The sequence below is a fragment of the Tiliqua scincoides genome, chromosome 7 (genome assembly GCF_035046505.1).
Source record: "Tiliqua scincoides isolate rTilSci1 chromosome 7, rTilSci1.hap2, whole genome shotgun sequence".
NCBI classification, from domain to species: domain Eukaryota; kingdom Metazoa; phylum Chordata; class Lepidosauria; order Squamata; family Scincidae; genus Tiliqua; species Tiliqua scincoides.
In genome coordinates, this window is record NC_089827.1 from 65,954,038 (window position 1) to 65,976,518 (window position 22,481).

At 45.3% G+C, this 22,481-nt stretch overlaps 1 protein-coding gene and 1 pseudogene across 1 annotated transcript; one reads left to right on the forward strand and one right to left on the reverse strand.

The window, feature by feature from the left end:
- The first annotated feature begins 396 nt into the window (after positions 1-396).
- On the forward strand, positions 397-11,625 carry LUM (lumican). The gene is made up of 3 exons (XM_066634001.1): positions 397-623; positions 4,969-5,880; positions 10,200-11,625. Exons 2-3 carry the CDS (start codon positions 4,989-4,991, stop codon positions 10,352-10,354), a joined length of 1,047 nt encoding a protein of 348 aa, XP_066490098.1. The 5' UTR covers positions 397-623; positions 4,969-4,988; the 3' UTR covers positions 10,355-11,625.
- LOC136658090 (5S ribosomal RNA) lies at positions 8,181-8,300 on the reverse strand (annotated as a pseudogene).
- Positions 11,626-22,481: the final 10,856 nt, after the last annotated feature.

Consider the following 22,481-nt stretch of genomic DNA (forward strand, 5'->3'; position numbering starts at 1 on the left):
TTTCAACAAATATAGTATGGTGAAGGAAAAACCTTGTGTGGTTTCACCACTAAATTTATTTTCCACTGCGGAGACTTTTATTCAGTTATTCTGTACATAACAGAGCAGAAAGAAAAATAAGGGAGAAAAAAAATGAATGAGTCACTTGGCTGAAGACTTGTGGCTACATTGAGGTTGGAGTGTTTTTGGTTAAATGTTGCTGAAGGCGAAAGAATGTCTGCTTGCAATTTGTGCATTATTCTAAATTGCTCTTTTTTTTCCTCTTTTAAATTCGATTGTTTGTCACATGGTAGACAGCCTGAGCTTCCTGAGGTTGCTTAACCGGGTTATCTGCTTCCTGTTCCACAGGGGGAAGAGATGGGTTGTCTTTTATCAGTCACAGTGTCCACCTGCATTTGATTAGGACGCTGCAGCTTAATGTACACCACCACCAGAAATACCATGATGACATAGCAGCTTCAGACAACAGCGTGACTAGGGTATTTTTTTTTCCCCAAGCCCTTGTATCACAGAGGATCTGGCAGCCAGTTAACTTCTGACACTGTTTATAGCATATATTGGTTGATCCAGTCCCTTACTGAATCGGCTGTGGGAATTAAGGCAAGCGGCGTAGAGTCAGAGAGGTAAGTGTTCCTGCATGCTTTAACTCTTAACAAATCAAGCAGTTGAATGAAGCAGGCATGCAAACACATCAGAAGAACCTTTGCCAGTTTGCAAACTGAATACAAATGGTGGCTTTGATGGCTTTGAAACTTCGCTGGTTTTGTTGTTGTTGTTGTTGCGCTTCTTTGCAGAATATGTTGGCTTGTAAGAGAAGGGTCATTCAAAATAAATGGCCAAGCCTCGGGGGAGCAAAACTAAATCCACCAAAATGTAAACTTCAATTCATCCAACTACTGATTAGTACAAGCCTGAGTCTTGAGCAGATGAATTACAATGAAATAACATGTACTACCTGATGAAGCTGATCTTATGATGCTGTTATTATTGATAAGTTGAGATTGATAACTTGAAGCTGATTAGCTGATATTCCAGTAACTGCAAAATCAAGATACTTTTTTAAAAGATCTGACTCTCTTAAGCTGCAAACCTATACACACTGAGAGTCCAAGCCTAGGCATGTCTGCTCAGAAGTAAGCTTCATTCAAGTCAATGGAGCTGACTCTTAGATAAGTGTGCATGGGATTGCAGTTTTTCTTGGGAGTGTCTCACTGAGCTCCATGGGACTTACTTCTGAGTAGACAGCCATAGGATTGCACTGGTAGTGACACTATAAATGCTTTAATGAAGGCTATCACCATACTTATACAGTACTTTTGCATGACAATAGATTAGGTAGCTTCCGATTTCCATCTAACCATACTGACATCTTCACAATAAAACTTTAAAAATTTTAAGTAGCGATCAAAAAAAGTTGCTTACCTCCCTTCTTGCTTGCAAGAAGCAAGCAAAATTTTCTATCTGAGGCAAGTGTCAAAGGACACACAAGAAAGCATTTGGCTGCAATCCTAACCACACTTTCTTGAGAGTAAGCCCCGTTGGACAAAATAGGACTTACTTCTGAGTAGACCTGGTTAGGATTGTGCCCTTTGTGTCAGAGAAGTGCTTTTAAAAAGACAATGAAAATTAACTGATGATCCAGCAAAATATTATTATATTCCTAATAATACACGTGTAAGATGAGTGCACGGGACCCCAGTGTCTAATGAGGTACTTTGCCAATCAAACTTTGAAATGAGAGACCTTGAAGGAGGCGGGTTACATATTACATGGTTTTTGTTTTATTAGAGCAGGGCTAGATAAGCTGATTGAATCAGTGTAGTTTTTCAGAAACACAATACATCTGGAGGAGATAGTGTACCAAATGTAGTACACATGTTGTAGCAGGCCAAGGTGTGCCAGTTCAAATGATGGGCATTTTTTCTACATTTTCTATGGTTTTAAAGAAATATTTATCTGATTGATTGCTTGACTTGCCTCCCCATTTAAAGAAAGCCTATACATTAACTGTGCTCCATTTCTGCTAACCAATAACAGCTGCAGCTCAAAACTGTTAGCTGGAAACTGATATTGTGTGTTCCATGTGTACATTTAATGTGCAGTTCAGTTCCACTAAAATGGGGGGGGGGTTTCAGTTGTCTGCAATGCAAGTTCAGTTACACCCAATGAATAAACAAATACCTCATCCATTTTTCTCCCACCCCCCTGGTCTTTTCCACCAATGGCCTCTAGCCTATAAGCAGCGACTGCACAAATAAATGTGTTTCATGAATGCAGTGCCAAGACCCAGTAAAAGTACTTATAACTCGGTGGTTGGAATAATTTATATGATAGCATAGTAAAATATGTGCACATCCTACACATCCTACACATATGTGCACATCCTACACATGTGCACATCCTTCACAGAGTGTGAAGACATTTTATTTTAAAACAAGCTGCTCTATAGCTAATTTAAGGTGTGTCTACACAGTATGATGTTAGTACAATATTTTCTAATTTCTCTGTGATGGTGAGTTCACAAAGTTTTGAACTAAGAAATATCCTGGGGTTAAAAATATTTAATACGGAGTTAAAAAGTCTGTGACACACAACAAATTAGAAAAAAATAATTATTATTGGAAATTTTTTTTCACTTAGAGCACTTGAACACAATGTGACCTTGCTTGTATGGAATACTTATGATTTATTTGAATAGACGTATACCACTTTTAAACAAAAAGTTCTGAAAGTGGCTTGCATACCAAAGAAATGAGACTATTCTCTATCCCAAAGGGGCTCACAATCCAATGGGAGGTTAGGTTGGAGTTACTAAATCCTCTACTGCACTGCTATTGTGATAAGCTAGGTCAGTGATACCCAAACTGGTGGGTCGCGACCCACCAGCCTGGGAAGTAGTAGTCTCTGCCCCCTTAAGGCACAGGATGGGGGGATGGCAGCAATATGATCCCCAAGATTGTACTGATGCCAGGTACTGGGGGGGGTACTTACCCCTTGTAGCACTGGCCTTTGGGAGGTGCAGGGCCCCACAGACATCTCCACAGGGCTCCCCAAGGCTCAGAATGACTAAAAATTGCAATTAGAACCCATATCCGGTTCCACAGTTGAAAATCCGTAGTGGGTTCTGAATACGATTTTTAGTCATTCTGAGCCTTGGGGAGCCTTCCGGAGGCAACCTCAGGGCTCACTGCACTCCTAGGAGTAAACCTACCTTCGGTTCCTGGCAACAGCACGATCCTGGGGATTGCGTTGCTGCCATTACCCCACCCCTGCAAACACTTACATGGTTCTCAACTTCTGCATAGAAGTTGGGGAACCACTGAGCTAGGTATATCTCCAAGGTACAGATATCAAAGAGCATTCGATTAATCACTCTAACATGAGGACACACAGTTTCATTACAGTCAGGTCAACATAAGGCAGCCATCGATGAATTAGCTTCCACGAATCCCTCCAAAAACGAACCCTGGTCACAGAAAAGAGAATGGAGTTAGGGCAGCTACCGTGCCTTTTATGGGTCTGGAAGCCCATATGTTACTACATAATTTTTCCAAAAGTGGGTCAACTTCACTGGTCAAACTTGTCATGGCCACTGGTTGGGGTGGTACCAAGAGAAGGTCAGGTGAGCCATGTACTGAGGGACAACACCCATCAGAGGCCCCATCTGGCCAGGCAGATCTTTGAAACTACCTTAGTGGTGGTAATAGCACCCAAAGCACAATAATGGGACAGACAGAGGGCACCATGGGAGACCCAATGGAGGGCTTTGCTCAAGAGCCTGGTGCTGGCACTAGCCACTGGTGTCCTTGGGTTAATGGGCATGTAACCTGTTCTTAAGGTTGGCATAATTCCACAAGTGGCAGAGTGATTAAGGGCACAATCCTAACTTGCAGTGTCCCAGTGATCCAGTGGCCTGGCAGCTTAGGATTGGGCTATTAGCCCTCTCCATTTTTCTCCTATTAGGGTGCCTCTCTGCGACTTCACAGTTGCTTAAAAATATGAACCCTATTACAGAAGCCACCTCCAACACTGCGGACCCATGACAAAAAGACGTGCATTCGTAACATGTCACGGCACATATGAAAGTGGTGTATGTAGGGAATTTAACGTGCTTGAAGAAGCTCTTTTATAACACTTCCCTACCCTCGATTCATTTATCATCCTCCAATTTCAAATATTTCTGATGGATCCATGTCCAGACTGAGTTTCTGACAGCACATATCCAACCCAGCGGCCATTGTTATGTCTCAGTTGGGCCTTATCCTTGTAGCACATTCCTAGGAATGTCTACCCAGGAGCAAGTCCCATTGTGTTCAGTGGGTTTCACTGCCAGGAAAGTGTGTTGGGGATTCCAACCTTACCGTATTTTCAGTGATGTCACCTCCTGTATTATCTCAATTGTATTGTCAATGGTATAAGCTACAATAACGCAATTGAACTAAACCAGCATCCGCTAAACTATGGCCCAAGGGCTGGATCTGGTGCAAGGCTGCAGCCCTCCCCACTATGAACAGTGCTTCCTGTTTCGCTGTGTTGCTCACAAGCAGCCCACTTGAGCTCTGCAGAGCAACCCTCTACCTAGTTGCTTCTGCCCGCAAGTCTGGGTACAAATCCTGCTGGGACAGTGGGCTACAGATGCAATTGTCCAGAGCATCGCTCTAGAGCAGCCATTTTCAACCACTGTGCCATGGCACACTAGTGTACCACAAGAATTTGGGGGAAGATCATTTATTAGTAGGGCCAATGGGGATGTGAGCCCCCCAATGGCAGCATGGTGTGCCTTGTCAATTGTCAAAAACCTGTTGGTGTGCCAGTTCTAAGCACCATGAGATGCTACAACAGACAAACAGTCTTGTGTTGTTGGTCACAAAAACACATACAAAATGTGAACTTCTATTTTTACTCTTAAGATGTGCTTCCATGCAATGACCATTCAGGTAACTGTGTGCATTTTATCTCCCTCGACAGAAACAGCCCACACTGCAAAGATGCATCTGAACTACCTTCCTTTCTTCTTTTTCTTGATCAGTGGCATCTTCTGCCAATATGATTATGATGGTGGATTTTATCAGCCCGATTATAGTTATTCGCACCCAATGTTTGGGCCGTCTACAGCAGTCTGTGCGCCAGAATGTACCTGCCCTATATCCTACCCATCCGCCATGTATTGTGATGACCTTAAACTGAAGAGCCTCCCCATCGTTCCCGCTGGAATTAAATACCTTTATGTCCGAAATAATATGATTGAAGGCATCGAAGAGAATGCTTTTGATAATGTAACCGACCTGGAGTGGCTCATCTTAGATAATAACCATCTGGAAAATTCAAAAATCAAAGGCAAAGTCTTCTCCAAATTAAAGAATTTGAAAAAACTTCATATAAACTACAACAACTTAACCGAAGTTGTTGGGCCTCTTTCCAAAACCTTGGATGACCTGCAACTGACTCACAACAAGATTACCAAAGTCAATCGCAACGCACTGGAAGGATTAATAAATATCACGGTCATTCACCTACAGCATAACCAACTTTCAGAAGATACGCTCTCTGGAGCTTTTAAAGGCTTGAATTCACTTTTGTATCTTGATCTGAGCTACAATAAAATTACTAAGTTGCCTTCGGGATTACCTCCTAATCTACTAATGTTGTATTTTGATAATAATCAGATCACCAACGTTCCTGATAATTACTTCCAGGATTTTAAAGCACTGCAGTATTTGCGTCTATCTCACAATAAGTTGACCGATGCTGGAATACCAGGCAATGTATTCAATATATCTACCCTGGTTGAGCTGGACCTATCCTATAATCAGCTGAAGAGCATTCCCACCGTAAACGAGCACCTCGAAAACTACTACCTCCAAGTCAACGAGATTAACAGTGAGTAATATTCACCATTTTTTTAACGTAAAAGGAAACACTAACAAGAAAATGAGATTATCAAAGTTGTTAAATAACAAGATAGGAAATATGATTATGAATAAAGACCCATGCAGGGGCGCATCCAGTGTTTCTGTTGGTGGGGGGGCCATGAGCACTATCTTAACTCCAGAGCCTAGGACAACCAAGCGGAACTTAAGCCCTCCGTGGCCAAGGTTTGCTGGTCAGGTAGACCTGCACAACCACCTGGACTTGGAGCCCAGATCTACCTTCCAGGTAGACCTGGGCTCCCAGTTGAACTTGCGGCCTCTGTGGTTGAGGTTTCCTGGATGGGTAGATCTGTGGTCCCGTCTGGACTTGGAGGCCAGGTCTACCTGCTGGGTAGACCTGTGCTCCCATTTCAGCCAATCTTTCTGGCCCCTCACCCAGTGGGAGTTCCCCTAGTGCCCAGTTTTGCTCCCCATCCTGGTAGCTACCCTTTCCTGCTGGCACAACAGTTGGGGGGCACGCACCCATGGCCCCCCCTTGGATCCACCCCTGGGCCCATGGCATTATTGTCAAGATGTGTTCATGCATTGCTTAGCTCCTCATGTAGCTCCCCTGTTGTTCCACTGAGGATGACAGAACGAATGTTGAGATGGAGAATTACTCTTCCTGCTTGTCCTACTAATGATGGGGCAGAGTATAGCTTTGCAAACAGTCAGCAACTTCTGTGAAATAGAATCAAAGATTTTAATTAAGTCCAAGTATCCCCCCCCACACACACACCCCTCATGTATGCACATTGGAATGCCCAATTTCCAACCAAGAAAAATCAACATTAAAAACAATGCGGACATATGAACAATGATATAAAGAGTAAGAATTAAGAACAGTAGAATCTGAATTGCCCTTCATAAAACCTGTATTATAATAAATATCCTGCTTGAAATATCAATACAAGCCCCATTCAGAAACAAGTGCCTCTTCCGTTGATGATGATAATATATCCCCATCCACAGATTAAGTGATGCACCACCAAACAATAAAATTCACCACACAACCCTTCTGATTTCTTTGGTTTCAGCCTCCCTGCATTTTCTTCCACTTCTTACTGCTGCCCGTCCTTCATCAGCTTCTTCATAGTATTCCCAGTTCTTCACACCTCTCAGTAGATCTCTGTCTTTTTTCAAAACTTTGACTCAAAATGCTCTCCTAATGAAGACTAAGGAAGGTGTTGATCAGCATGCACCTTGCTTGGAAGGACTCATCAAGAGTGTTGAAGACACTCAACACTCAACAGGCTTGTGCAGTTGACAGCACAAACCTGCAGGTGGCCATTTGTATAGTACAACACCGTTCATGACCATGTTGAGAACAGTGCTTTCTCTCTCCCTGGGGGAATCCTGACTGTTCCAAAACAGGCTGGGGCATGGATGAGTAATCATAGACACACTGGCAGTGCAATCCTAAACTGGTGTACTTGGAAATGTTCCGTGGGGCTTACTCACCCGTCAGTGTGTTTAGAGTTGCTGCCTAAATGGGGAGGGGGAGAGGAGGTCTATACCCATCTTGTTTTTGGTTCATAATGTGATGTGTTCCAGATGCTCACCATTTACTGCCAGAGACCAGGCAGCATACCTAACCTGGTGTACTTGGAAATGTTCCGTGGGGCTTACTCACTAGTCAGTGTGTTTAGAGTTGCTGCCTAAATGGGGGGGGGGGGGGGAGAGGTCTATACCCTTCTTGTTTTTGGTTCATAATGTGATGTGTTCCAGATGCTCACCATTTATTGCCAGAGACCAGGCAGCAGACCTAACCTTTCACAACCTTCTGAATTTATACTCAAAACTGGAGCTCCTAGGGTTAGTATTTATGTTAGCTTTTGGTGCCAATTGCAGCAGACACCTTCAAGAGAGCTTAGAGATCTGCACCGGTATTGTGCGAACCTATTATTATTATTGTTGTTGCTGAAGATGACGATGAGTATTTCACAAAGCATTTTACATAATAAAATCAATCAATCAATGACTCCCTGTTCTCCACTCATCTCTCCACCTCCCGGCACTTGGGTGGGGGTTGCCCGTCCTCTACCCAGCACGGGCTCACCCAGCCCACTCTGGCTGGTTGGATGGTTGGCAACCTTCAGTCTCGAAAGACTATGGAATAAGCCTACAGCACCTGGTATTCCCAGGCTGTCTCCCATCCAAGTACTAACCAGGCCTGACCCTACTTAGCTTCCGAGATCAGACGAGATCGGGAGATAGTGTTCAGTATAGGGAGATGGTTGGCAACCTTCAGTCTTGAAAGACTATGGTATAAGCCTACAGCACCTGGTATTCCCAAGCGGTCTCCCATCCAAGTACTAACCAGGCCTGACCCTGCATAGCTTCCAAGATCAGACAAGATCGGGCATGTGCAGGGTAAGTATTGCAGTCGTGTCTTAAGGCATGTTTACGACATGGTGCGCCAGTGGTAAGCCAGTGCATGGTCTTCAGGATTGTGCCCTGGAGGACAGTAAACATCATAGGGTAGCACTGTAAGATACTTTCCCTGGACAAATAGCAAATATGTGTGCTTGTGGCCATTTTCTGGCTGACTATTTTCAGAATGGGAGGAAGCCCCAGCAAGACAGGGCAGGAAAGTCACAGCAGGTGGAAGGCCAAAGTAAGGCAAAAGTAATTATGTCTTTCAACTATCTAGGGCACAATCCTAACCAGGTCTACTCAGAAGTAAGTCCTATTTTGTTCAATGGGGCTTATTCTCAGGAAAGTGTGGCTAGGATTGCAGCCTTAAAATACTTCCGACAGCACAACTTATGCCTGTCTACTGAGAAGCAAATTCCATTGATTTCAATGGGACTTCTTCCCAGGTAACTGTGTATAGGACTGCAGCCTGAGTCACACATTCTTGGACCATCAGCACCCATAGTCATGTACACTTCTTAAGATGTTGCAACCATTAAGACAGTGGTTCCCAAACTTTTTCAACTGGTGGCTTCCTTGACCTACTGGTCCATGGTCATGGCACCCCACTAGGGCGACAATCCTGTACATTGCGTAAGATGATAGGTTTTTCGCTATGTTTCCATGACTCTCCTGGTTAGCCCAGGGAGCCATGGCTCTCAGTTTGGGAACCACTGTTAAGGTATTCCATGTACAGTAGTCAGGAGCAGACTGCCGTTCGCGCAGCCCATATAACATCAAACCAGGCAACAGTCAATCTTACTTGTAGTAGCATTTCCAATTTGCACATAGGCAGTTCAGCTGCTAGCAGTTCAAGTTAGGCAATTAGCTGTTCCCCACAGTTAGCACAAGTCTTTACGTAGATAAAAATATATGATAGATATTCAAGCACACTTTTCCAGCACTCTGGATTAAGTGGATGCCACAGTCCTTGCCAAATTCACGTATCCAAGATTACATCAACAGCCTACTTTAAAATACCACTTTCAAAACTCCAGATGTTTCCATTATCTCCTCATGGGGGACTGAACAAATCTCTCACCACATCAGTCTGTAGTAATAATTTTCATCTAAGTTAAAAAAAAAAAACCCACAAAAATCTGTGTTCCCATCCCAGTGTTTATCCACATTCACTGGACAAACTAGTTTATAAATGATGTTCCCATTCCAGTACACTAACAAATTGGTGCCAGTGGCATAGCTGGAGGGGGTGCAAAGAGGGAGCCTCTCTGCGGTATGCAAGCGGGTCCCCCCCCCTATTTCGGATCCATTCCAGGCAGGGGGAGCAAAACAGAGGCATACATCTCTGTTTTGCTCCCCTGCCTGGCATGGCTCCAAAAGGGAGGGGCCGCTTGCATGCCACGGGGAGGCTCCCTGCAAAACTTAGTGCTTTGCACCCCCTCTAGCTATGCCACTGGTACCAATTTAATAGCAGGTGCCTCCCTTTTGCTCCTCCTGCCAGAATGGCTTGCCCATGCTTGTATGCCACGGGGAGGCTTCCTGCAAAACGTTGTGCTTTGCACCCCCTCTAGCTATGCCACTGACTGGTACACTTGCTTTCCTTGAATGTTTCAGACTGCTTCACAGCGTTCCTAGTCTAAGCAATAATTTGCTGTTTGTTGTATTGTGGCATGTTTTATTTTTGATTATTCAGCTTCTGTAATTGGCAAATACTTCTAAGAAGCTGACTTAGGAAGCCCACCTAAACGGAGAGACCTCAGGCCATAATCAGATGATAGATGCAGTCTTTGTTTACCGTTCCAGAAAGCTCTTCCTAGGGATACTCAAAATCTGTGGCAATTCTTGGCACTTGTGATGTCTGCACTTGCAATGTTGTGGGATCTTATTACTAATTGGGTGCCTTTGATCTTACAGAATTTTCAGTGAGCAGCTTTTGTAAGGTGGTTGGAGCCCTCGTCTACTCCAGGGTCACACATCTGAGGTTGGATGCCAATAACCTCACGAGAGCTGATCTGCCTCAAGAAATGTACAACTGCCTCCGTATGGCTGCCGATATCTCCCTGGATTGAGTGGTTCCATTCCGATCGAGGCCACATTTGTTTCCATGTTGTACACCACAGTAACACTTTAAAATGAGAATGACACCCTGTGAAAATAGATTGCATCTGTTAACAATCAGCATGATTCTGGCCTTTTTTTTTTTTTAAGTGTACTTTCTACTATGTCTGTGATGCTAAAGTTTCGTAAAGCTAGAAAGTCCCATAGATTGTGGACCAAGTTGTTTTCATGTTTGTTATTTAGACTGTTTCAGGTAAGACAATAGAGCATAGCCTGAGTTATAAAAGGTTTTTTTTAAATAAAAAAAGCACTGGTGTACACTCACAATAAACACACACCATGTGTGAGTGTGCAGTCCTACTCAGGTTCGCAGAAGTCAGGCATATTCTAATCTAGAGGGAGTATTTAGTAAGGGCTGGACCATATATGTACATTATTTCCATATGTTCAGATTAAAGTTCTATGCTATCTTTGACTTGAGTTTCATTGCAATTATATCACACAGGAAACCCATAACCCAGTGGTTCTCAAAGTGTGGGTCGGGACCCACTTGGTGGGTCGTGATCCAATTTCTGGTGGGTCATGAGAAGCTGGCGGCAGCCATTTTGGAAGATGGCAAAAGACCTAGGAGGCGCCATTTTGGAAGTGGGCAAAGCCTGGGCTTCACCATTCTAAGCTTCCCGGCTTAAACATCTTCCGTCTCTGACATCACAGTGATGTCGCTTCCTCTTTGATGATGTCATTTCTGACTATGACATCACCTCCAGGTTGCTGACATCACTTCCGGTGGGCCCCAGACAGATTTTCATTCTCAGAAGTGGGTCCCGGGCTAAAAAGCGTGAGAACCACTGCCATAACCCATTATAGCTAAATAAATTGATAACATTTGTAGGAAAAATTATTATGTTAAGTATGATTCATGTGTGGGATTGAAAAAACAGCAACATGTTCCAGATTTTTAATTTGTTAATGCCGTCAATGTTCATTCAGTGGAAATGCTAAAGCTTTATCATTTTTTAAGGCTTGAAACAAAACGTTATTTTACAGCAGCAAAACAAAAAAAAAGTATACACCATTATTGTTATTCATTTATTTGCATGCTATATTTAACATGATTGTAGAAAATAAAACATAGCAAATAAAAAAATGGAGTGCACATTTTTGTCAAAATACATTTACATTAAAAAAAAATGCAGATTAAAACGAACAAAAAAATCACCTATTTTATATTTTGCTGAATTATTGTAACGTCACTAGTCCATTCAATAAATTCTTTTCTGTACTTTGTAGTTTTAAAGTTCTTAAAACAAAACCGTTCTTAATGATCGCTGCCATGTACTTTACATTTAATTCCAGGGCGTTGAAATGTGGATCAGAACAGTGGTGTCACTGGGGTTCTACATGAAGTGTGGAAACTTTCAGTAGGCTGGAGGTCTCCTCAGGGCATGGGAACAAATGTTCCTTTACCCTGAGGAGACCTCCAGTCTGCTGAATTCCAGCACTGGATAAAGCATGGGCCTTGCGTCCCTGCTGTGCCCGTGTTGGGTAGGACTGAGCTGTAAGTCAATATTGCCAATGCTGATTGGCAGTCATTCTTCAACATTTCAGACAGGTGTCTTTCCTGATCCTACCTGATGATGCCAGGGACAAACAGATAGCAAACTCGTTTTACAATGTAAGCTCTAATTGAATAGGAGACCAAGAGGATGGTGAACTCAAAGGTAACAGGAAGGTTGTAGACATAGCAATACCTATTATCCTCAACACAGAGGTCTCCATTCATGCTATTATCCTCCATGCCATTAGCCCAGAGGTTCTCAAACTGGGGCGTCACGACACCCCAGCCGGAGAGCCCTGGCAACTTTCTCCTTAAGAGGTGGGGGGGAGAGGAAGTGACACGATCACCAGGATTGCGTTGCTGTGAAGGGGTGCAGGAGCTTGGCTGACCAGAGCCTCCTGCAGCCTCCCGGGGGTGCGGGAAGCCCTGCAGCAGCCTCTGCAAGGCCCCCAAAGCATGCTGACATTGAAAATATTGACCGCAACTGGAAGTGGGTCGCAATTGATATTTTCAAAGAGAGTGTGCTTCGAGAGTTCCCGCAGAGACTGGTGCGGGGCTCCCCGCACCCTCCAGGAGGCTACAGGAGGCTCTGGTAAGTCTAGCCAAGCCCCTGCACCCCTTCACAGCGATGCGATCCTGGCAATTGTGTCACTGCCTCCCCCCCCCCACAAGGACTTACTGCGGGGTTCAAACTCCCTTGGAGTTTGAGAACACCTGCATTAGCCTCAAAACAAAATAGATGGGCAGCCCGATCCTACTCTAATTCCCCCGCATTGATGCAGTGGGGTCAGCTTGGCTTGTGCTGCATTCCATGGGGGAATTTGCATGCTGGATGCCTTCCCACTGTAGTCCCAGGGAAAGCTCCAGCCGCAGCAAAGGGTCTACTCCAATGGTTCCCAAACTTCTTAGCACCAGGACGCACTTTTTAAAATGATACTCTATCAGGTCCCACCTAGATTTACCAGTCTTTCAAAAAGAGAGATCTAGAAAGAAATATTTTATTTATTTAGTAGTAATAATAATCAGAAAGAAAGACCCACACACTTTTAGCTCCCTATATTTACAAACTCCCTTGCAAACTACAGGAGCTCAGCAAGGACAGTATCTGATTTTTTAATAGCTTCTGGGCTTGAGGCAATTAGTTGTCTGATCATTCTATCACCCTTTGGTGACCCACCAAAAATCAGGTTGCAACCCACCAGTGGGTCTAGACTCACAGTTTGGGAACCACTTATCGACTCAAACCTGCGCCTGCTATATCGCTGGCGCAAGTCTGAGTGGATCTGTGTTGGCGGATCTGTTCTGGGAAGGGGAATAGGCTATGGTGGACACCAGCACTGTTGATCCTGACCCACTCCCAGGACCTGATCTGCTCCTGCCCTGTTTCACCCCTCCCCATGCCCTTCCCCAACTCCTCCGCTGCTTGACACAGAGCTTACCTGCTCCGGTATACACTGGATCTTGCACTGGTGCTGGCAGGACGGCGCAAGCCTTCGCACTGGCAATACTAACTCCAACACTGTTGTGATGTGCTTTACCACAAATTTGTGACACCAGTGGAGTGCTTGCTTTGACAGCACAGAGGCAAAACAGCTTGAATGTTGGTATCTTCATTCTAAAAACTTTTGTTTGCATGGTTGTCCCCCCCCCCCAGTTTAGCAATAAAGTTCTTGTTGCACCTTCATCCTCACCTCCCTCTTCCTTACATGGCAAATCATTGATTTGGGCCATTGGCCTGTCATGGACTCCAGGTGTCTTGGGTCGCCCCATTGGTAAGCTCAATGTCAAAAGTGTGTGGGATACTCAACCCTCCTAGCTGAGTTCCCCTTGAGCCCTATGGAAACCGAAACAGAGCGGCACATGCATGTTTACTCATGCGTGTAGGTGAACATGCCTTTTCTCTTTAAAGTGCAGGCCAAGGGGAATGCAAGGCCATCGGAATGGTCCTGATCTGATGAATGCAGGCTCTAACAAACTTTCAGGAAGGAAGTCCCACCCCCGAACTGACAAGGAAAATGATGGGCCATTGACCCACAGTTTGGGAACCGCTGCAACAGAGTGCTGTTTCAAAAAGTGAGTCCCAGTACTAAAAAGTATGAGAACCACTGAACTAGATACAAATAGTTATGTTTTAAAACGATATGGTTACCAATGCTTTTGTTTCATTTTTTTTTTTGTTAAGAAAAAAAATACATCCACTAACCCAAATACCAACATTTGTTCCAATTTACTTTACAAACCCACAGTTTTGGATCTAAATCACCCTGAGTCTGCCTCCTTAATCAGGGATTTCAAAAGGAATCCAACCGCCTCTTTCATATTCTATCCTTAAGTACAAATCTTGTGCACACAAGAGCCGTCTGTGGAATCTCTGCCTTGAGCTTACACTGCATGCGTTTCCATATTTTTCAGCCAAGAAAAAATTGAATCCTTTTCATCAAAATCAGCGGCTTAGAAGACAAAATCTGGATAAGCAGTCGACATCTGGAAGAAACTTCATTTATCCGGATCTAGTTATCAATTGGGTTGACTTCAAAAGTGGCCAAGCCACATCAGCAGAAGTTTACTGCCTGCCTTTTGATTTTGCAGTTGACTTATACAGATCTCTTACAACAACTCTCCACAAAATACAGAGCTATTCCTTAATCATGAAATTGTCCTACTAGGTGAGAAATCTTGATCCGTAATAGCAGAAATCCTATTGAGTTTAATGTCTCCAAAATACAGGTCGTGCCTCCATATCTGTGGACTTTAACTGTGGGTTCCAAACCTGTGGTGGTGGCCAGACCTGAGCTCCTGAACAAGACCGGAGTTGCTTTCCAGTTGTGCACGGCCTCTACAGGCTTCAGGAAGCCCCCCCCCCCCAAAGTGTTTAATGGGCACTTTTGGTTTTCGCCTAAAACCAGAAGTGCCCGTTAAACACCTCTGGGGGGGCTTACCGAGGCCTGTAGAGGCTGCATGCAACCTATATGATAACACCTCTGGATGGCGACCGGAGAACATCTCCAGTTGCCTCCGGCAGACCTATGGACTGGATCCATGAATTTGTTTATCCGTGGAATTAGGTATCCATGAAATGTCTGGGAACGGCTCCTCCGTGGCCACTGAGGTCTGACTGTATACTCATCTTCTGATCTACTGGAATAGAGCACTCAGTTGAGACCGGCTTCTCCCATACATTCCAGCCAACAGCCTGAGTGCATCAGAGGGGGGCCCTCTTATGTCACCCCCATCAGAAGTGAGGGGTGGGTAGCAGCAAGGAGTAGGTCCTTTTTGGTTGCGGCACTGCAGTTATAGAACACTCTTCTTTGCAAATTAAGAACTGCCCCCTCCCTTGAAACAATTCCAGTGGAGGGGGGGGGTAAACATGCTTTTATTTTGGTTGGCATTTTTGTAGTGATGGGTGGAGGTGGGGATTGTGCTATTGTGTTGGTCTTCAGTGTTGTATGTCTGCTTTTATTGCCACATTGGATGGCTGTTTTTCATGTTTTATTACCATTCATTTCTTCTTTTATTTTTCTGTGCTGGTATTTTGTTTATTTTTATGCTCCAAAGTTGTATATTTTTAATGCAGTGCTGATGCTTCTATGATAACTGATATATATATATATATATATATATATATATATATATATATATATATATATATATATATATATATATATATATATATATATATATATATACACACACACACAGGTATTTGTATAAATTATATACACTAATTTTTGCTGCTGCATCTGGATCTTGTTTTATGTGGTTTTATTGCTGCATTGTTTATGCCTGGGTTGACAGCTTTATGTTAGACTACGTTGCACATAGTCTTAATTATATTTAAGTGGCCTTGGGTACCCACATTAGAGCATTGAAAGCAGGGTAGAAATCAATTATATTTAAGTGGCCTTGGGTACCCACATTAGAGCATTGAAAGCAGGGTAGAAATCAATCAATAATATTAATATCCAGGGAAGGCCTGATCAAAACAAAACTTGCTTTCAAAGAATGTCGAAAAAAGGGTAGCACAACAAACTTCCCAGGGGAGCAGATTTCACAAGGAGGGGGCTATGACTGAGAAGACCCTGCTTTCCACCACCCCCCACCCCCAACAGTACTTCAAGAAGCTCCCCTGATCTCAAAGCACAGGTAGACTCATGTAGGGGCAGGCAGCCCTTTAGGTATGCTTGTCCCAAACCATTCAGGGCTTTAAAGGTTATAACCAGCAACATCTGCAAGAGGGATCTGAAGACCTTAGGAGTGGACCTCAACAGGTGGGAAACCCTGGCCTCTGAGCGGCCCGCTTGGAGAAAGGCTGTGCAGCATGGCCTTTCCCAGTTTGAAGAGACACTTGGCCAACAGTCTGAGGCTAAGAGGCAAAGAAGGAAGGCCCATAGCCAGGGAGACAGACCAGGGACAGACTGCACTTGCTCCCGGTGTGGAAGGGATTGTCACTCCCGAATTGGCCTTTTCAGCCACACTAGACGCTGTTCCAGAACCACCTTTCAGAGCGCGATACCAGAGTCTTTTGAGACTGAAGGTTGCCAACTACTGAATTGCATCCAGAAACAGACTTGCCACCACTGCAGCCTGGACAACAGGGATAACAGTGTACAATGTTGACCCCTGTCAACACTCCTGCAGCCTCATTTCATACCAACCGTAGCTTCTGGATGGTCTTCAAGGGCAGATGGAAGTGGAGTACATGCAGTGGAGCACATGACGGAAGTGGAGCATCTTCGACACCACTGAATCGGTGAGCTCGCACTGAGCCAGCGCCAAACAGAGGAGCAACAACCGCCACCTGGAGCTCGAGGCCAGTGCAGGGAAGTCGGGGTGGGGGAAGGCATTCTGGGGCTGGGGGAGGGCAGGGGAAGGTGTGAAGGGGGGAGAAAGCAAGGTGGGAAGGGGCGAATATGGTGGCAGGCCCTGCTACCATATCCTATCCCGCCCTTCTGGCCTGGGAGACCCAACACAGGTCTCCTTGAATCTGTGCCCACTCAATAGGTGGCACAGATCCAAAGGAGATCCAGCAGGGCTGCCTGGGGATTACACTGGGGATTACACTGAGTAGATACTGCACTGCTTTCCAGCCCCATGGGATGCAGCAGTAGCCATTTCGGTGCCGCTGCAGCCCTGGACGCTGGGAGGCACAGGGTTGGGCTGTTAGAGCCCAATCCTATCATCTGCCAACTTGTAGCCTGCAGGTTTGTCATGAAGGTTTGTGCTGCATGCTATTGCTGGGGTGATGGTCAAGAGGCCTGGGAATGGCAAGGAGAAATATTTTCCCCTTACATCTCCATAGGTTTCCTGATGGTCATATGTCTTCTCTTTTATATAGAGAAAAAAGAATGGGCCGATCAAAAAAAAAAAAAAGAAAGAAAGCGTCCTGGTGCATCCTGGTGGTGGTGAGATCCATTCCTGCCTTCACCTTGTCTGCGTCCTGCCCTCCCCCTGAACTGCCACAAAACTCAATATGTTCTTCCCCTCCCCACTGATGACATGCCCCTGCACCAACTTACCAAGGCTGATGCAGCGTGGGGTCCGCAGTGCCTTGACTCTGGAGCTGCAGCCACTTTGAGGTGGTGGCTCCAATTGGTCTGGAGGTAGTGAAGAGCACACAATCAGTGGGTCTTCTGCAGAGGCAGGAAGCTCCTCCAGTGGCATAGTTAGAGGTGGTGCAAAGTACTAAGTTTTGCAGGGAGCCCCACTGCCGTGTGCAAGCGGTTTCCCCTCTCAAACACCTCCGTTTTGCTCCCATCGCACGGAATGGCTCTGGAGCCATTTTTTGCACATTTCTTTACCCACTGGATAACGTAATCAGAACGAACCAGGTGTTTAACCAGACTGTGTAAGAGACTATGGCAAGATTTATAATGCAGACTGGTATTTAACTGGGATGCCAGAGCCAAGAAAAACACCATTCTCAAGCCCTGGCACCGAATCATGGAACTTTGTGAAATCGCTACGGGAAAGAAAACAAAGCAAGAAAGAGGGAGAGATATTGGAAAGCTAAAGATTTCCATAATAAGCAAAGCTGGAAAATTAGTAATACTAGATAAGTTAACATTCCTTTGAAATGATGTGCCATTCTGCTTTACTATAATAGATTGAAATTACCTTGAGTCAACTGTATACTGGCTACAGTCCAATAAGCACTTTCCTAGGAGTAAGCCCCATTGAGTACAGTAAGAGGTAGTTCTGAGTAGACATGCATTGGATTTTGCTGACCGTTTGAAGGAGTCGTCTTGATACTCTCATTTGCTCAACATGAAAGCACAAACACTTTTGAATTTGATTTCTCATTTAGCTGACAACGCTTGGGGTTGCAAGGGGGTGGGCAATGGGCAGGGATGGGGAGGACTGAGGTTCTAGCTAAAGAGCTGGTGCAGATCCAAGTGGACCCATTGGGGGCCAGTGGACCATCCCCAGTCAGCCCGTAGGGCACAGTGGAGGCTGGGTAAGTGCAGGGCCAGCTAGGGCCAGCTAGACGGGGGTCTCAATGTGTGGATAAGATGGTGGTGTAGGGAGGAGGGGTTTAGATTCATTAGGCACTAGGGAACGTTTTGGGACAAGCGGGGCCTGTACGAGAGGGACAGGCTTCACTTGAACCAGAATGGAACCAGACAGCTGGTGCATAACATTAAAAAGGTGGCAGAGCAGCTTTTAAACTGATCCCTGGCGGAAGGCCGACAGGAGCCAAGCGGCATCTGGTTTGGGACTCCTCATTCCTATGGGACGAGGATGGGGAGGTTAGAGAACAACAAGGCAAAGGCAGAGTAGGAGAAGAAATTGGGAATGGTAGTGTGATGGGATGTGATAGACGGTTTGGCACAATGAGAGGATTCAGGGATAAAGGCGCTAATAAGCAGCCCATCCTGGGGCATTCCATGTACAAATGCTTTTATGCAAATGCCCAACGTCTCTGAGCAAAGATGGGAGAATTGGAATGTCTGGTGACAAGGGAAAACATTGACATAGTGGGCATAACGGAAACCTGGTGGAATGCGGAGAATCAGTGGGATACGGCAATCCTGGGCTATAAACTCTACAGGAGGGACAGGGAGGGGCATGTTGGAGGTGGAGTGGCCATTTATGTTAAAGAAGGGATAGAATTCAGCAAAGTAGCGATTGAAGGTAGGTCCAACTCCATAGAATCTTTGTGGGTTAAATTACCAGGCCTGAGGAGTGATGTAATACTGGGGGCATACTATCGTCCTCCAGACCAGAAACCGGAAGGGGGACTTGAAATGAGGAAACAGATCAGGGTGGTGACAAGGAGGGACAGGGTTGTAATCATGGGGACTTCAATTATCCGCATATTGACTGGGTCAATTTGTGTTCTGGTCATGAAAAGGAGACCGGATTCCTTGACAAGATAAATGACTGTGCCTTAGAGCAGCTAGTCATGGAGCCCACCAGATGACAGGTGACTCTGGATTTAATATTGTGCGGTACTCAGGACCTGGTTAGAGATGTCAATGTTACTGAGTCATTGGGGAACAGAATACCGGGCAAATCTCTCACACCTTGACTTCCGACCAGCGGACTTCCCTCAAATGAGGAGGCTGGTTAGAAGGAAGTTGAAAGAGAAGTTAAAAAGAGTCCAGTCTCTACAGAAAGCATGGAGGTTGCTCAAATCAACAGTAATAGAGGCCCAGTGGAAGTGTATACCGTAAAGGAAGAAGAGCTCGACTAAGTCCAGGAAGGTGCCCGCATGGCTAACCAGCCAAATTAGAGAGGCTGTGAAGGGCAAGGAAGCTTCCTTCTGTAAATGGAAGTCTTGCCCTAATGAGGAGAATAAAAAGGAACATAAACTGTGGCAAAAGAAATGTAAGAAGGTGATACGGGAGGCCAAGAGAGACTATGAGGAACGCATGGCCAGCAGCATTAAGGGGAATAATAAAAGCTTCTTCAAATATGTTAGAAGCAGGAAACCCGCCAGAGAAGCAGTTGGCCCTCTGGATGGTGAGGGAGGGAAAGGGGAAATAAAAGGAGACTTAGAGATGGCAGAGAAATTGAATGAGTTCTTCGCATCTGTCTTCACGGCAGTTATTAAGGAATTGAAGAATGAAGTTGCTGATCTCTTGACTAAAATATGCAACTTGTCCCTCAAAATGGCCATGGTGCCAGAGGATTGGAGAATAGCAAATGTCACGCTGATCTTTAAAAAGGGAAAGAGGGGGGACCCAGGAAACTATAGGCCGGTCAGCCTAACATCTAAACCGGGTAAGATGGTGGAATGCCTCATCAAAGACAGAATCTCAAAACACATAGATGAACAAGCCTTGCTGAGGGAGAATCAGCATGTCTTCAGTAAGAGTAAGTCTTGCCACACAAACCTTTTAGAATTCTTTGGAAAGGTCAACAGGCATGTGGATGCAGGAAAACCCGTGGACATTATATATCTGGACTTTCAGAAGGTGTTCGACAAAGGTTACTGAAAAAGCGCCACAGTCAGGGAATTAGAGGGCAGGTCCTCTCCTGGACTGAGACCTGGTTGAAAGCCAGGAAACAGAGAGTGGGTGTCAATGGGCAATTTTCACAACGGAGAGAGGTGAAAAGCGGTGTGTCCCAAGGATCTGTCCTGGGACCGGTGCTTTTCAACCTCTTCATAAATGACTTGGAGACAGGGGTGAGCAGTGAGGTGGCTAAGTTTGCAGACGACACCAAACTTTTCTGAGTGGTGAAGACCAGAAGTGATTGTGAGAAGCTCCAGAAGGATCTCTCCAAACTGGCAGAATGGGCAGCAAAATGGCAGATGCGTTTCAATGTAAGTAAGTGTAAAGTCATGCACATATAGGCTAATGGGTTCTGAGCTGTCTGTGACAGATCAGGAGAGAGATCTTGGGGTGGTGGTGGAGAAATTGATGAAAGTGTCGGCCCAATGTGCGGCGTCAGTGAGGAAGGCCAATGCTATGCTTAGGATCATTAGAAAAGGTATTGAGAACAAAATAGCTAATATTATAATGCTGTTGTACAAATCGATGGTAAGGCCACACCTGGAGTATTGTGTCCAGTTCTGATCACCGCATCTCAAAAAGGATATAGTGGAAATGGAAAAGGTGCAAAAGAGAGCGACTAAGATGTTTGCTGCGCTGGGGCACCTTCCTTATGAGGAAAGGCTATGGCGTTTGGGCCTCTTCAGCCTAGAAAAGAGACGCCTGAGGGGGGACATGATTGAGACATACAAAATTATGCATAGGAAGGATACAGTAGATAGAGAGATGCTCTTTACACTCTCACATAACACCAGAACCAGGGGACATCCACTAAAATTGAGTGTTGGGAGAGTTAGGACAGACAAAAGAAAATATTTCTTTATTCAGCATGTGGTTGGTCTGTGGAACTCCTTGCCACAGGATGTGGTGACGGCATCTGGCCTGGATGCCTTTAAAAGGGGATTGGTCAAGGTTCTGGAGGAAAAATCCATTACAGGTTACAAGCCATGATGTGCATGTGCAACCTCCTGATTTTAGAAATGGGCTATGTCAGATGCAAGAGAGGGCACCAGGATACAGGTCTCTTGTTATCTGGTGTGCTCCCTGGGGCATTTGGTTGGGCCGCTGTGAGATACAGGAAGCTGGACTAGGTGGGGCCTATGGCCTGATCCAGTGGGGCTGTTCTTATGTAAGTGCCACTGAGTCCCGCAGGCTGGCCAAGGAGTGGATTGGACAGAGTCAAACCAAACCTGGACCAAACACCAGTTTAGAAAGGAATCCCTCTTTAGAATAATGAACTGTCTGTGACGGAGCAGCATCGGAAAGACAAACACTCAGGCGGGGTTGCCAAACATTTCCTGTCTGCCTTTGGAGTCCTCCTGGGGCAGAATACCTGCAATAAGAATTCTGAAAAGGCAACTGTGAGCAAACAACCTTGTCATAAACGTGGTGAGGGCCAAGAGGTTGGTTGTGCCACGTGCCCCTTGGGTACTTCAAGTGCCCATTCACCTTGGTTCCCATCATCAAAGCTTCCCTTTGGGAGATCAGGGAGGAACAGCCCCATGCTGTGTGCCTCATAACAACAACAACAACAACTCGGTATTTATATACCGCCTTTCTGGTCATCGGATTACTCCTCTGACTTTATTCAAGGCAGTTTACATAGGCAGGCAAGGGGATTTTTACAATCATAAACGGTTCTCTCTTTCAAGAACCAACAAGATTTCAGAATGGATCTTCTGGGACTGATGTCACTTCTGGCCTCCAGTGCCTCCCACGCAGGATGATAAGCAGCTCCTTCATCTCTCACATGGAGGGCAGCCAAGACGCTTCTTCGCCCACACACTGAAGAGCAGATGGAATAACACGGCTCGGCTTGTAAGCTGCTTCAAGGTCTCGCCGTTCAGGGAGCTGCCGGTGTTCTCGAACTGGCGACCTTCTGGTGCTATCTTCGGGCTAACGGAGGCTCTACCCTCCAGACCAGTCGTCCTGCCCATCATCTGTAGTCTCTTTGACAGGGGTTTTAGTATTGGAGTGGGTGTGGTGGGCTGCCAAATGTAATCTGTATCCAACGCTCTGTCATTGGAAAGTGGGTGGGCCAGGGGGTTGGCTGGGGGTTTGATTTCCTACAGTTTTTCCTTAAGG